Source organism: Notolabrus celidotus, chromosome 3, assembly GCF_009762535.1.
Source record: "Notolabrus celidotus isolate fNotCel1 chromosome 3, fNotCel1.pri, whole genome shotgun sequence".
In the NCBI taxonomy this organism is placed as follows: Eukaryota; Metazoa; Chordata; class Actinopteri; order Labriformes; family Labridae; genus Notolabrus; species Notolabrus celidotus.
This window is the reverse complement of record NC_048274.1, coordinates 1,262,025-1,278,293: the sequence shown is the minus strand read 5'-3', so window position 1 is coordinate 1,278,293 and position 16,269 is coordinate 1,262,025. Positions and strand designations below refer to the sequence as shown.

The following is a 16,269-nucleotide window of genomic DNA, read 5'->3' as shown; positions in this document are numbered from 1 at the left end:
CTGACTGAAATACAGCTCAAAGAGCCTCTTTGGAAAGCCATACAAGGTACAGCTCACAGAGTCAGCAGAGAAGTCATCAGAAACCTCACTGAATCAGTTTACAGTGACCTCTGACCCTCACTGAAAGAAAAGGAGGTTATATTGGACATTTGAGAAACACTTTAGATTTGAAATGTTTTAAAGACATTAACTGTTTTATTTTGTACACAAATGTAAAGAAAACAGTTGTTTTTGTTGAAGTTTGAAACAGTTGTAGTAAATATTATTATTTTCAATCAATAGAACATTTAAAATGGTGCCTAGTTTTTAATTTTCACAAGTTATATGCTCTTATCACCAACTTGCATAATAATTTGGCACGCTCATTTCTGCAGATTCTGCATTTATTTAAAAATACAGCCGACGTACTTTGAAAAGCATCATTTTAACCACACAGTTGAAGAAATATATTCACTATCTGACTTCTTGACAAATTTGAAAACGACTGTTAACATAGTTTTTAATATATTCACAAAAATACTCACGTGCCTAATCATTGTGCACGCAGTGTATACACAAATGTACAAACATTCTTTTGGCACACGACGATGAGGTTCTGAGAGCAAAATGTGATCTTTAAAAATTCATAACACAAGGCACAGAAGGTTCTACAGAGTTATTATTATTATTATTACTGAACAGACAGCAAAGCTTTATAGTGGAATTATATTTCGGTGTCACACAATAAAATACTGTAGATTTCATAATCTCTTTCAAACACACTGTAAAAAAATAAAAGACACAGAAAGACGTTAAATAAATGAGTGACACACGGGGAGTGTGTTATGGATTAAGCTTAATTTTTTCATACAGATAAATACATTGTGAAGCAATATGTTGTTATTATATCTCGAGTTCAACTAGAAGAAAAATCCACCTGTGAGTCCGGACTGAAAGAAAGGGGGACGACTTTGTTCAGATGTGTTTTAAATTATTAATACCAGGCTGGGTGAAATACTGGATTTTCTGGCTGAAACCCCAAAACGAACACTAAGGACAACGTGATCACACACATCCTATCAAATCAATCCGTAGTAAGGAGATACTGGACATGTTTGTGGCAAAAATGTCTCTTCCTCGCGTCTTAGTCCCGCCCACCAGAGATGCGAGGAAATGAAACCAGAGGAGAGAGGAGATTTGTATTTAGAGAAATGAGACGTCCTCTCCTCCGGAGCGTCACGTGAAGCGACGTCGGTTTGTGATGACGGCTTTAACAGCTGTTTGTGTCTGCACACATGTTCACTGTAATAACTCTGATCAATATAAACAGTGACAGAGCTCTGTCTCTGTGTTTACATGTTAACACACACTTGCACATGAAGAGAATCTGCTCTCTGTTTATTCTGTCCTGAAGCATCACGGATCCATTCACCTTTAAAATGCTTCATTATTAAATTATTTATTACTTTAAGGGAAAATAGAAACCATGCAACTCTTTTCAAACCCTGTGCTCATTAATGATCAGCCTCATATGAAACTTTATTAACCTGAGGAAATATAACAAGTGTTTTTACTAACAGACGAACTTTACTGTCAGAGTTCTCTTTGTGAAGAAAACCAGAACAAACAGGGAAACTAACAGGAGGAATAACTGATCATTGATATATATTCTATCAATGATGTTAGACTCTATTACTCTATTTCATTAGACAGTGAATCTGACAAACACAATCAGATATAACATCCATCCTCTGTTATATTGAATTTATGATTTTGCGATCAGTATTTTGTTTTTAAAACTCACATCAAACACTTTTCAATCTCAGCTCATCACAAACAGACTGATCAGAAACCAACGTATGTTTATGATCTGTTTCAGGGCACCCTTAGAGACTGTTTTAAGGTCTGTTTCAGGGCACCCTTAGAGACTGTTTTAAGGTCTGTTTCAGGGCACCCTTAATGACTGTTTTAAGGTCTGTTTCAGGGCACCCTTAGAGACTGTTTTAAGGTCTGTTTCAGGGCACCCTTAATGACTGTTTTAAGGTCTGTTTCAGGGCACCCTTAATGACTGTTTTAAGGTCTGTTTCAGGGCACCCTTAGTGACTGTTTTAAGGTCTGTTTCAGGGCACCCTTAATAACTGTTTTAAGGTCTGTTTCAGGGCACCCTTAGTGACTGTTTTAAGGTCTGTTTCAGGGCACCCTTAGTGACGGTTTTAAGGTCTGTTTCAGGGCACCCTTAGAGACTGTTTTAAGGTCTGTTTCAGGGCACCCTTAATGACTGTTTTAAGGTCTGTTTCAGGGCACCCTTAGTGACTGTTTTAAGGTCTGTTTCAGGGCACCCTTAGTGACTGTTTTAAGGTCTGTTTCAGGGCACCCTTAATGACTGTTTTAAGGTCTGTTTCAGGGCACCCTTAATGACTGTTTTAAGGTCTGTTTCAGGGCACCCTTAGTGACTGTTTTAAGGTCTGTTTCAGGGCACCCTTAGTGACTGTTTTAAGGTCTGTTTCAGGGCACCCTTAGTGACTGTTTTAAGGTCTGTTTCAGGGCACCCTTAGTGACTGTTTTAAGGTCTGTTTCAGGGCACCCTTAGAGACTGTTTTAAGGTCTGTTTCAGGGCACCCTTAGAGACTGTTTTAAGGTCTGTTTCAGGGCACCCTTAGTGACTGTTTTAAGGTCCATCTTTTCTCTGTTATTAAACTCAGCTGATGTTAAGTTTCGGTTAAGTCCGAGCCGCTGCAGCGTCCAATCAGTGAGTGATATTCGATAAGGGGGTGTGTCTGTCAGAGAAAAGACTTCCGCAAAGTCTTCTCTCGTGTTTCCTCGATTATCCCTCCTCGGATCAGTCTCCTCGCTCCTCGCTCCTCGCTCCTCTCTCCTCCAGCAACGTTTAGAGCTTTGGGACGCAAGTTAAAATGGCGCATCAGTAAGTACTTCCGGTTCGACCGAGGAGCGAGGAGACTGCAGTTTAGAGCTTTGAGAAGCACCCAAAGGGTGTGTGTTTTGTCATTTCCCTGTCTGTGACTCCTCCTCCTGTGTCTCTTCCCCTTGTTTGTTTCTTGTGGGTGAATGTGGGCGGGGTTTCCAATCAACAGGTAGCACCAGGTGAAGCCATTCACTAATCAACCCTCTACTATAAAGCCTCTGGGTTTCCTCCGACTCATCGCCAGATCGTACTTCAGTTTTCAGTGGTATTCTGAGTCCGTGGCTCCTCAAGCATTTATGTTTTGCTTGTCTTTGTGTGTTTAGCTGACGTCCTTGTGTGTTTCCATCTTGCTGCAGAGATTGCCGTGCATGCTTCCCGCTCTCGTGCTGATCGCTTCCCTGTCTGCTGCTGAACCTGCCTGCCTTTGCCTGAGCTCCAGTTACCCTCTGTGTGAGGGACTGCTCTGCTCTGTACTCACGGCGCCATTACCACAGAGTGAACTCCAACTGAAAGACTTGTATTTTCATAATCCATCTTTGCCTGAGTTCTGCTTTTGGGTCCAGTCCTGGTGACAATCCGTAACAGGAGGGTTTGATCTGAGTTTTAGGAAGTGTCTGAGATGGATTTTTACTTTTAGTTTACACTCATACACAAAAATACACTATTACAAAAAATAACATGACAACTGTGAAAAACAGCAACAGAAAGGTCATTTCAGTCAATGTTCTTCTCTTTGGTATGTGTTTTAAAGGTGGGCAGAAGCTTCCACCTAAAGTGCTCTCTAAGGTAAAGTCAGCTGCTCAGGCTTTTAAATAAAGTCGTTTTCGTACGTCTCTCCATGACCCGGGTGTCATTCTCCTGGAGTCATGCCTCTCTGGAGTCCATCAGAAATGAAACACTGACGCACACACTCTCTCTCTCTCTCTCTCACACACACACGGTCTGTCTCTCAGCCCCTCAGGTCTCCCTGCGGTCGGGGTCCTCTGTTGTTGCAGAGTCTCTCGAGCGGTCGCAGGAGCTCGTCCTCTCTGGGTCTGTACGGCACCACGTAGCTGTCCTCCTCCAGCAGGATGCGGTTCAGTGTCTGCTCATAGTTAATGTGACGACGCACCATGAGGATGTACTGCCTCCCTACATCCAGGTGGGGGCAGTCACACACATTAGGAACCCACAGGAACTCCCGGTGCTCCAGGCGGAAGCCGTTGCGGTACGTGTGGATGATCTGGATGTCGTATCGCGTCTCTTCTCCTCGGTACAGCTTCCCGAGGACTTTACCACGAAACACTATCCGGAGACAGAGTTAGAGAGGTAAACTTACAAATGTTAAAGTTCTGTTAGAAGACTTTAAAATCACAAAGATTCAGACTCACCAAAGTCCTTCTTGCAGTACTGCTTCTGACGTTCCCTCCGACCTTTAACACGAGGACATTTCCCACAATGCTCTGCAGAATCAAAAGAACAGAGGCTGTTTCCGAAATCACCTACTATACTAGCAGTACGTACTGATTTGTCAAATATTCAGTATGTAGTAAGTAGTATGTGAACAAGAGCAAAATCTGCAGTATGCCAAAACTCCCCGGATGTGTACTGATTTGGGAAAATATCTCAGTATGCATCGGACCAGTCTGCCTTGCGTACTGTTTCCCATAATGCACAGCGCTCGTTCTGCTTTTTCTTTTTCCTTATTTTTTGATGGGAGGAAATCCGTTTTTGGGTGCTGTGAAAGTTATCAAATTACATATAAACCACTTCCTATCTTTTTAAATCATGCTAAATAAGCTTTTTATTTATCGGCTTCGCCGTTGTTTACTTCCGCTTTCCGATACCGGAAATCCAGCGAAGTCTGGCTCAGCATGCTGCATGACAGATCGGACAGAACAGTCATACTACATACTAAATTCAAACGCAGTATGTAGTAGGCAATACCTACTGCCTTCTACATTAGTAAGTAGTATGTAGCAGGCCATTTCGGAAACAGCCAGAGACAAGTTCAGACTCTGATCATAACCTGTGAGGAGTTTCAGCTGGTCATAATAATAAATAATAATACATTTTATTTAGAGGCGCCTTTCAGAGCACTCAAGGTCGCTTTACAGACAGATAAAAAACACAATAAATAAAAGAACACGATAAGATAAATAAAAACAACAAGCAAAGTAACACCAAGTTAAAAATGAAGCAGTGGAAATGAAGCAGGGAATGCAGTTTGAAACAGATGGGTTTTGAGTTTTGATTTGAAGAGGGGTAGTGAGTCAGAGTTTCGGATGTCAGGTGGGAGTGAGTTCCAGAGTTGCCCGGTGCTGAGACGGGCAGGGGGGCACAGAGAGGTGGAGGGAGGATGAAGACCTGAGGGAGCGAGAGGGGGTGACGATGTGGAGGAGATCAGAGAGATACGGGGGGGAGAGGTTGTGGACGGCCTTGAATGTGTAAAGGAGGATTTTCAAATTGATTCTGAGTTTGACAGGGAGCCAGTGGAGCTGCTGGAGGACAGGGGTGATGTGGTGAAAGGAGGGGGTTCTGGTGGTGATGCGGGCTGCAGAGTTTTGGACCAGTTGAAGTTTATGGAGGGATTTGTGAGGGACACCGAAGAGGAGTGAATTACAATAATCGATACGGGAGGTGACAAGACTGTGGACCAGGATAGCAGTGGTGTGAGGGGTGAGAGAGGGGCGGAGACGGTTGATGTTGCGGAGGTGGAAATATGCAGACCGGGTTATGCTATTGATGTGAGAGTTGAAAGAAAGTGAGCTGTCGAGGATGACACCCAGACTCTTTACCTGAGGGGAGGGGGACACTGTTGAACTGTCGATGGAGAGGGAGAAACTGTCGGCTTTGGATAAGGTGGATTTGGTGCCTACAAGGAGGAGTTCTGTTTTATTGCTGTTGAGTTGAAGGAAGTTGGAGGTGAACCAGGACTTGATCTCAGAGAGGCAGAGGGTGAGGGAGGAGGGTGGGAGAGTGGAGTCGGGCTGGAACAGACTGAGCCGAGCTTTAGAGGGGAGAATGTTGGGTTAATGTTGGACTTACTTCCAGGTGAGGGCTGAGGCAGCTGGTTCCCGTGGTTCTCTTCTCTCTCCAGGCGGGGCAGGATGGGCTGATGGGGGCGCGGTGGGCGGCCGTGAGGAGATCTTCGTGGAGGCTTTGCAGGTCTAATATCTGTTCAATGCAACCACACACAGAGTCAACAAGAATGTTAACAGCTGGTTCAGTTCTTAATGAGTTTTCTATACCAACATGACGCTCCTAATCCAGCAGCTTGCGCCGTTTACTATACAGACAGTTCGCTCCTAATCCAGCGTCCTTTCATTGTTTTCTATGCCATCATGTCGCTCTTAATCCAGCGACTGAAGCCTTTCTCTACGCCAACATGTCATTCCTAATCTAGCGTTCCTTTGCTGTTTTCTATAACGACAAGTCCCTCCTAATCCCCCGATTTGTGCCGCTTTCTATACTGACAAGTCGCTCCTGATCCAGCGTCACTTTGCCATTTTCTATACTAACAGGTCACCCCTAATCCAGCAACTTGGCAGCTTTCTATATCGACATTTCTCTCCTTATCAGGTGGGTCTTGCTGTTTCCTATGCCGACATGTCGCTCCTAATCCACCCAATTGTGCCATTTTCTATATCCACATGTCACTCCAAATCCAGCGTCCCTTCATCGTTTTCTACGCCGTCATGTCACTCCTAATCAAGCAATTCATGCCTTTCTCTATGCCGACATGTCATGCCGCTCTCTTTATCGACATATCACTCATAATCCAGTGGCTTGTGCCATTTTCTATACAGATATGTTGCTCCTAATCCAGCGCTCCTTTTCCGTTTTCTTTACAGACATTTGGCTCTTAATTCAATCAATCAATCTTTATTTGTATCGCGCCAAATCACAACAAACGTTATCTCAAGACGCTTTTACAAACATAGGAGGTCTAGACCACTCTATGTCAAATTATGAACAGAGACCCAACACCAAGACAGGGTAAGACTCAGTCTGACCCCACCTTAATCCATCATGAGCATTACACATCGCAGTATTTAGCTAGTTACAGTGGAGAGGAAAAACTTCCTTTTAACAGGCAGAAACCTCCAGCAGGACCAGACTCATGTTAGACAGCCATCATGCCTCGACTGAGTTGGGTCTGGAAAGACAGATAGAGGGGAGTAAGAGAGAGAGGTGATAGTGATGAGACGAGTCGTAGAAGCTGTTGCCGCTGGAGTCCAGATCGTCCGCAGCAGGAGGACGTCTACGGCAGCTCAGAGGAATCCACGAGACAAGGGAGCTCAGGGACTCCAGAAAGGTCTATGGTTAGTGACTTTAATGGGACAGGCAGAGTTACAGTAAGTGATGAAGGGGTTGGGGGGAAGAGGGTGAGCTAGGATCCCATTGTGTCAGTGTGCCAGTTCCCCCGGCAGTCTAGGCCTATAGCAGCATGACAAAAGCTGGTCCAAGCCTGATCCAGCTCTAACTATAAGCTTTATCAAAAAGGAAAGTTTGAAGCCTACTCTTAAAAGTAGAGAGGGTGTCTGCCTCCCGGACTCTGACTGGTAGATAATTCCAAAGGAGAGGGTCCTGATAACTGAAGGTTCTACCTCCCATACTACTTTTGGAGATTTTAGGTACAACTAGCAAGCCTGCATGTTGGGAGCGTAGAGTTCTAGAGGGGTAATAGGGCACTATGAGCTCTTTAAGATACGAGATTGTCTGATTTTTAAGGGCTTTGTAGGTTAAAAGAAGGATTTTAAATTCTATTTTACATTTTATTGGGAGTCAGTGTAGAGAAGCTAACACTGGAGAAATGGTGACCACATGCAGGCTGCAGGCGACCTTGCAACAGATGATTTTACTTTGCATCCATCCCTCTAGCTGTCATTTCACATGCTTGTTGATCACATTATTAAGCTACTTAAAGGAGACCTATAATATTTAAATTTGCACTTTTCATTATGTCAGTCTGGGACACCCGTAGAGTAGCTTTGCATGATTAGCAACTTAAAAAAACCCTCCTTTTTTTACTCTTAACAGGCGTCCACGAAGTCTACTCTTAAAAGTGAATTCAGCATCCTTACGCAATTTTTCCTTCCAACATATCGCTCCTAATCCAGCAGACGGTACCGTTCTCTATACCGACATGTCACTCTTTAGCCAGTGACTTCATATATCAGCATGTCGCTTCTAATCCAGCAGCTCGTGATGTTCTCTTTGCTGACGTTTCACTTCTTTTCTTGTGGTTGTCTGATCATTAACATGTCTGGAAATACATTTTGTATTGAAACTCTTAAATATTGTTTATTGTAGGGGTGAGAGAGAGGGGGATGATTATCATGATGGCATTTCTGTAAACTCCTTAGTGGCCGACCATCGTTCACAGCAACATAAAGAGTGGCACTGACTGCTGCACTCAGCAGCTATAACATAAGATTTAACCCAGAGAAGGGTCTGTAATTAAATCCAATAAGTAGAATAGTAAACAGAGTTCTTTAAAAGACAGAAGAAGAAGTGAGATTTAAAAACATGATGCATCAGGATCTGTAATTCCAAGAGTCCTGGATTCAGTTAGAGTCCAAACATTGACAGCAGATTCAGACTGTAACTCAGACCACCTGCTTCAAACACTGAAGAGAGAACACACACTCACTTCAACATGTTGCTCCACAGATAAGAAAGAATTCATTGTTTGGATATTTTGGTCTGATGGTAATTAAAACAGCTGAGCTCTCTAGAAATGCTCAAAGTGTGCAAACAGCTCAGTTTCACAAGAAACAGCGTCGCAGAAACAAACAGTATGAACCAGAAATAGATGAAGATGAAAAACTCAGTCTGGGTTTCATTACTGTGATAAACAGGGACGGTTCTGAGCGGCTGCAGAGTTCACCTTGTTACCCAACAAACAATTATCATCATTATCATCACGTCTCTGCCAACAACACGACTCTGTTTGGCTCCCACCCGTCAGCTGGAAACGTTTCCACGGAGGCTCCTTAGATTTATTACAGCTTTGGACGGACTCCGACAGAAGGTACAAGTCTGCAGGCTGCGTGCAGATTCCCATGTGAATGTGAGTGTTTCAGGGGGAGAGGCAGCAGCACATGTGTACCGCAGGTTTTATCACCAGAGATAAAGCAGTTACATTCCTCCACTTCAGCAACCAGAGGCCTGGACTCTGAGGCAGGAGGTAATGGAGGTTCCTTCAGGGTTAACTTTGAGTTTTCAGGAATACGAAGGTGATCCACTTCTTAGAAATGTAGATCAACACGCTCAACACGTAACCAGAGCAGGTTTCATTCAGGATATGAGGTCAGTTCATCCCATTTACCAATCACATCTTCATCACGGAGCTCTGTGAGGGGATCGAGAGGAGGGAGAGAGACCGGCCAAGACTTAATCTTTACTTTTTACATGAAATATATTCATTAAAAGGAGCCTCAGCACAGGTTAGGTTTAGAAGGCTGTGACCATGGGCTGTATAAAACATGGAGGTAGTCTCAGGGATTTCTGGAGAGACCTTTTGAAGCCTGATGATGGCGGTCGCCAAATTGGAAATGCTGACTCACACGGGGACTTCCACCAGATCCGACTCCGTGCTCTCTCGTCCGTCAACACCCACTGGATACGTTTTCAGAACGCAGCACAGAGCAGGACCGCCGGACAGCTGGAGTCACGTGACCGAGGTTTTCCTGCAGTAATCACTGAATCAAGGATTCTCCTCCTCCTCCTCTCCTCATCCATGTTGTCTTTCTGGTCCTCTGAAAACCTCTGACCTGTTGACTCCAGGCCTGGCTCCGCTCATCATGACTTTGGTTTGTTGTTGTAGTTAAGTGAAATACGATCTGGTGATAACACAGAGTGTTTTATTCTGAAAATTAACCGGATGTTTTCATTTTGTTTTGGTGAAACCTGACTTCCTGTCCCGCTCCATCTGCTCTGTTGAGATTGATGCGTCGGGCTCCGGCTGATCTGATCCGGAGGACTCCGAACCTGCCGGATCAGAGACGCAGCCGGAACACAACGGAGCGGATCCAGTGGAAGTTAACACATTGTCTGAAATAGAAACCGATCAGATCCGATGCTGTGACAGATAGGCAGCGGACCGGACACGGATCTGGTGGAATTTGGCTGTTAATCTGAGTTTCGGTCAACTTAGAAAGAGGCAAGGAGGTGAAGCTAGGAGGCATTAGCATGCATTCAAGGACTTCCTTGTCCTTTTAGGCCACCATCACTGCACCAAACAGAGGGGTGAGCAAGGGAGCGCCGCTAGATATCGCTATTTTTTACTCCCTGTGCCTTTAATGCAGCTTTCAAGGTCTCTGTAGCCTGCCTCTAGTGGACACTTAAGGTACTGCAGCTTGTTGTTCTTTGACATTGGCTTCATGGAGGTTGCTGCTTGATTGGGACACTAAAACTGTGCCTGATTGCAGCTTCTCTCTAGACTCTGTGGGTGTGCAAGGAGCTATTCACCTTTATCTCCTGATGGTCTTCTGCACCTGTTAGTGTCAGACAACTTCCTTTAACTTCCTCACTTCTGGATCATGGATAATGCTGTCACACTGTCCTAACTCAACTTTAATACTCTCTCTTTGAAACAAAAACAATGCTGCACATTAAAGGTGGAAGAGTTCGGCACTCAAACGTACTCCTTGCCAATCTTAGCTCACTCCTACAGATGTTGTTCACCCTGAAATCTAAGCTCAGTCATCACAAAGTAAACCCGATACTCCATAATATTTATCACAACTATAGTAATCTTATTTATGTAGCTCTTTTCTCAACAGTGTTACAAAGTGCTGGACTAAAAGAAGTAAATAAAACCAGACCAGGCGAGGATGATAAAATGAGAAATGAAAGCCAGGAGCGCAGAGGAGGTAGAGCCCATAAAACGGATAAGATCAAGGAAATGAAAACAGTGAAACTAATAAAACAAACACATGTCCAAAGCTTTAAACAAGAGTCACATCTTAAGAGAGGATTTTAAAACTCTAGAGGCTTAGTGTTTCATGTAATGTGAGGGCAAAGTCTGATAACTGTGACCGGCACAGGTCCAACAGCAGACTCATGACCTGTCAGGGAGAGGTGTCAGGATTTAAAGTTTCCCAGGTCAGTGAAGTCAGACTCTGTTTCATGATGCACCAAATGCTTTCCAAGTTTTTAATGCAGTGATTTCCACTGCAGAGTCATGTCGATTTGCAAACCATCATATTCAGTTTTAATCATCTTATTTTAAGTCTGAATTCATGCAGCTGGAGGCGGGACTTACACCAAGGGGGTCGGGTGGTGACAGGTGGAGCTCTGGTGCTGGTTTTAGTGGTGGTTGGGGTTGCAGTGGTAGTTGCAGGTTGATCCCACGGCAGGTAGTTGGCCGTGTGGTGAGCCTGCCGTAGTGGACTCCTCCTCCCGTGGTGGAGGTCGTACTGATCTGGTGGCAGCCAGTACTCGTACTCGATCCCCGTGTCCTTGTCTGTGGCGAGAACCTGCAGAGACGGACAGTGAGGAAACTTCTAGACCGGCCTGGAAACGTTTGGAATACTTTCTCTTAAGTGGGCCACCAACTAATTACAGAGCTGCTGCTGGGGGAGAACAGTTGTTGCAGGTGTGCTAAGCTGCACCCAAGAGACAAAGACACCATCTGTAGACTTCTTTACTCATTATATACCTAAATCAGAAATACAGACTTAAACTTAAAGTATAAAAGCATGAGTGTTTCACAAAATAATCCTCCTGTTACATCCCAAACAAAGAGTGCAAGAACCTAACAACATCGACTCCCTGCATTAATGTTGGACTGACCTCAGATATGCAAACGAGGGTCTGATTCAGAAAAGGATTGCACAGCTTTGTAACCACTGAATGAGCCAAAAAGACATTGTCTAATTCACAGAGCACACGCAGAGGGTCAAATGAACCACAGACTGCACTGAGGGGCGAGTAGCATCACTGTGCGCACACATTTAAATGAGCTATTATGGATTAACTTGGGCCACTTTTTATGCAAATACGCCTCCTTGCAAAGACTTCTAAGTCACAAACTCGGCCAGTTAGAGTGAAACGTTTACCGTCTGCAGAGAAGAGGTGCTGCATTTTTTATATGGGATGTCGCAACCAAACTTTTTGGTGATCAAGTATATAGGTACTACTAATATATATATATATATATATATATATATAGCCCTGTGATAGGTTGGCGACCTGTCCAGGGTGTACCCTGCCTTCCGCCCGAAGCCAGCTGGGATAGGCTCCGGCCCCCCGTGACCCCTGACGGGATAAGCGGTCAAGATAATGGATGGATGGATAATATCTATATGTGTACAAAAGGTCTATCAACTTCACTTTGGCATTACTATTAAAGTTTTGAATCAGCCTGGAGCGGAGTGGCAACAACCCCGTAAATACAATAATTTTTTACTATCTGAACAAGTTGCTCTTTGCTGAGTTGCTCCAGGAAGTAAGCTGGGTATATACTGTGAAATTTCCATCACATCTGTCATGAATCTTCTCTACAATAAACTGTAGTTTATCATCTGTTTGGAGAGCCGTCAGAATGAGAGTGCACAGCGCAGCTCCCTGCAGCAGACTAGAGATCCTCAGAGCTTATCTCCACAAACTGATGCAAAACAGGAGCAAACTGCACAGAGCTGCACAGTTTGTAGTCATTGTAGGGCTGGATATCGTTAGGGCACTATGCTGTATGAATTGGACATTGAGCTAAAGCACATAGCACATTCCCAGCGCTTCTGTACATTGTTTTTAAAGCTCTTAATGGCCTAGCCCCCCAGTACCTGACCGAGCTTCTCCATTATCATGTCCCTGTCAGAACACTGGGATCGTCTGGCCAGTTGTTATTGGTCACCCCCTAAAACGAGGCTTAAAACCAAAGGTGACGGAGCCTTTGAGGCGGCTGCCCCTCGGCTCTGGAACAACCTGCCCTGGCATATCCGCTCTGTGGGATCAATTGAGGTTTTTAAATCATCTCTTAAGACACACCTTTTCTCCCTGGCTTTTAATCAAGGCTGAGTGGACACCTCGCAAAAACTTAATTAAATTTTAATTTATTTTATTGTATCTTATTCTATTATACATTTGCACTGTGTTTATGTATCTTAGCATTGTATCTGTAGCACTTTGGTCAACTCTGGTTGTTTTAAACGTGCTCTATAAATAAAGTTTGAGGTGAGCTGAGGTAATTCTTACAATTCTGCACTTCTGTATATACTTTATTTTATTTCATTTCATTTCATTTTACTTTATTTCTATTAATATCTTTTTTTATTCCTTCTTTTAATATTTTGACTTTCTCACATACTATTTATAAGAGCTCTGTAACGACCGAATTTCCCTCCCTGTGATAAATAAAGTATTCTGATTCTGATTCTGATTCATCGCTGAGGAAAAAGGTGCACAGTTCTTGGTGCCACTAGCTTCTACAATCCTAGTTTTTACTTCCAACAGATTGTTTCCACCCAGGAAGAAATCACGAGTGCTGCTGCAATCATCCTCGCTCTGCAGGACTCGTCAGATGATGCAAGAAGTTCAGGATGTTTCACAGAACTTGCAACAGCAGACTTTCTAAAAATAATTCAATAAATAAACAGAGAGTCTCAGCTAACAGCTGTTTGGTAGCTGAGCCAGGACTGTTTGTGAAAGACCTGCACAGAGCCTGAACGGGAACAATCAATTATTCATTTGGACCTGATGTTTTGTTTGCATGTGAATTTTAATTAACTCCAATTTCACAATGTGTTGCTCAACGTTGGAGAGCACAGAGTTGCCTGCATGACTCCATGATCATGATAAAACACACCTTCCATGATCACTGAAGAAAGGCTGGTTTTTAAAATGACTCATGATGAATGTTTGATGATCCATCAGTACCATCTTTGGATGTCTCACCATGAGATGGAGGTCCTCCTGGGTCGGTCCAGGTACCTCAAAGCTCTCCCAGGTGTCGGCTGAGCGTCGGTACAGCAGCTTCGTCCCGGCCACGTTGTACTCGCCTGGAATGCTGATCTTCCAGTTCCCGTTAATGACGAACTGAGAGCGCCCGTTCTGGAGGGCTGAAGAGGAGAGGAGGACAAGGGAAGGAGAGACAGGTAAGGAAAGGAAACAAGCAATAAATGATCGTATGGATCTAAACGTACCAAAGCTGCTTTTTGCACCGCATTAGAGGCCTTTCAGATACCGGGCCCAGCACTGGAATAAACCTGTTACCTCTTCTATCAGCGGGTCATGTTGAGGTAAAGTCAGGCTCTCCACAGCTGAAGTCTTCCAGCTGGCTATATAAGGCAGCTGCCTCTCCTCAGAGCAGGGAGAGGGATTTTCCATGACATAAAATGGAAACAGGGAGCACCTTCACCTGCCTCGCCCCAGCAGCTTTATGAGCTTCCCTTTCAAAACCACAGCGGGCCCCGTTTCAGGGTCCTGTTTTATTTTGATCTCAAGGATGAGAATAGCTGCTCTCGGTTATTCTGCTCCCTGATGGGACCGCAGAGCGCTCTCCTGTCTCTGGGGAGAGGACGTGATCGCACATCTACGAATTGAGCTACATAAAAATGTGTGATTTGCTCTGCTGCTACAGAACCAGTGAGGCAAACTGAGTCTCCTGCAGGAAACTGGAACAGATACACAAAGCAGAGCAGATGTGTAATGGACCGTAACTCACCAAGATAGCTCCTGCTGTTATCAGTGACGCGGATGTGAGTGGCTCCAGCCGGTATCATCGCCACTTCGTTGTATCCAAAAGGTCCAGCTGGCGAAGAGAGACACTGAGTTAGAGGCTTGTTATGAATCGTAGTTCCTCCTTTTTACTGCTTCTCATGATTAAAGGACTTTTTTTACAACCTTGGACACACACACGGAGCATTAAATACAGTTTACAACAAAAGGAAACGAGGCCAGGAGGAGAAAAATGTGATATGTCTCCTTCGGTCAAGGTTTGAGTTTGATATGAATGGAGGAGAGCATCGAGTCTCTGAGACAGAATCACAGAGATAAGTGACAGATGCATCAGAATGTAATTCTTAAATGTGACCTGAAGCAGCTTAAAAGGAGGTCAGAAAGAGAAGTCATGCACACAGTCCTAAACATCTCATCTTTGTTGTTAAAGAGTCACTCAATCTGTCAGACTCTAGAGCTGCACGGTTTGTAGCTAACAGCTGTTTCAGGTCCTCTGTTGCTTGAGGGCTTTGGTCCCCAAAGCGGGGTCAGGGGTCACATCTCATGCCTTCCAAAAAACGCAAACAAAAAATACTCAAAGTGAAATACAACCATGCACGGAAAAATGTAAACAGTTTTGTTGCTCCTGCTTTGTTGTCACATGATCTCTGAGGTGATTACGACGGACTAACGAAAGCGTCAACAGCAGGAAACACATCGGTGGGCTCATTTTCTGCAGACCTGATAAATGAAGTATAGCTGTTGTGTTGTCTAAAAACTAAACATGCAACATACCTAAAGTCTCTAAAAGTAGTATGGGAGGTAGAACCTTCAGTTATCAGGCCCCTCTCCTTTGGAATCATCTACCAGTCAGGGTCCGGGAGGCAGACACCCTCTCTACTTTTAAGAGTAGGCTTCAAACTTTCCTTTTTGATAAAGCTTATAGTTAGAGCTGGATCAGGCTTGGACCAGGTCTTAGTTATGCTGCTATAGGCTTAGACTGACACACTGGGATCCTGTCTTTCCCTCTCTCTCCTCTCTCTGCCTGTCTCTTACTTTAACTCTTCCTGTCCCATTAAAGTTACTAACCATAGACCTTTCTGGAGTCCCTGAGCTCCCTTGTCTCGTAGGTTCCTCTGGATCTCTGCTGCTGTGGACATGCCAGACTCCAGCTGCTACAACAACTACTATCCGTCTCCCCACTATCATCCCTCTCTCCAACACGGTCTCTGCAGATGTGTGTCTAACATGAGTCTGGTCCTGCTGGGAGGTAGAACCTTCAGTTATCAGGCCCCTCTCCTTTGGAATCATCTACCAGTCAGGGTCCAGGAGGCAGACACCTTCTCTACTTTTTAAGAGTAGGCTTCAAACTTTCCTTTTTGATAAAGCTTATAGTTAGAGCTGGATCAGGCTTGGACCAGGTCTTAGTTATGCTGCTATAGGCTTAGACTGACACACTGGGATCCTGTCTCTCCCTCTCTCTCCTCTCTCTGCCTGTCTCTCACTTTAACTCTTCCTGTCCCATTAAAGTTACTAACCATAGACCTTTCTGGAGTCCCTGAGCTCCCTTGTCTCGTAGGTTCCTCTGGATCTCTGCTGTAGATTCCTTTTTTTGGGGTCTGTCATTCATCCTTTCTTTCTTTCTTTCTTTCTTCCTTTCTTTCTTTCTTTCTTTCTTTCTTTCTTTCTTTCTTTCTTTCTTTCTTTCTTTCTTTCTTTCTTTC

At 44.2% G+C, this 16,269-nt stretch overlaps 1 protein-coding gene across 1 annotated transcript in view; it reads right to left on the bottom strand.

Moving 5' to 3' along the window:
* Positions 1-3,308: 3,308 nt before the first annotated feature.
* The window catches only part of adamtsl5 (ADAMTS like 5), a 62,946-nt gene continuing 49,985 nt past the window's right edge, over positions 3,309-16,269 (bottom strand). The window contains exons 8-13 of the mRNA XM_034680435.1: positions 14,553-14,639; positions 13,784-13,947; positions 11,154-11,367; positions 5,930-6,058; positions 4,273-4,344; positions 3,309-4,186 (exon numbers count right to left, since the gene is read on the bottom strand). Of these exons, the coding sequence (XP_034536326.1) occupies positions 3,852-4,186; positions 4,273-4,344; positions 5,930-6,058; positions 11,154-11,367; positions 13,784-13,947; positions 14,553-14,639 (1,001 nt within the window). The 3' untranslated portion in view covers positions 3,309-3,851. The remainder of the gene's footprint in view (positions 4,187-4,272; positions 4,345-5,929; positions 6,059-11,153; positions 11,368-13,783; positions 13,948-14,552; positions 14,640-16,269) is intronic.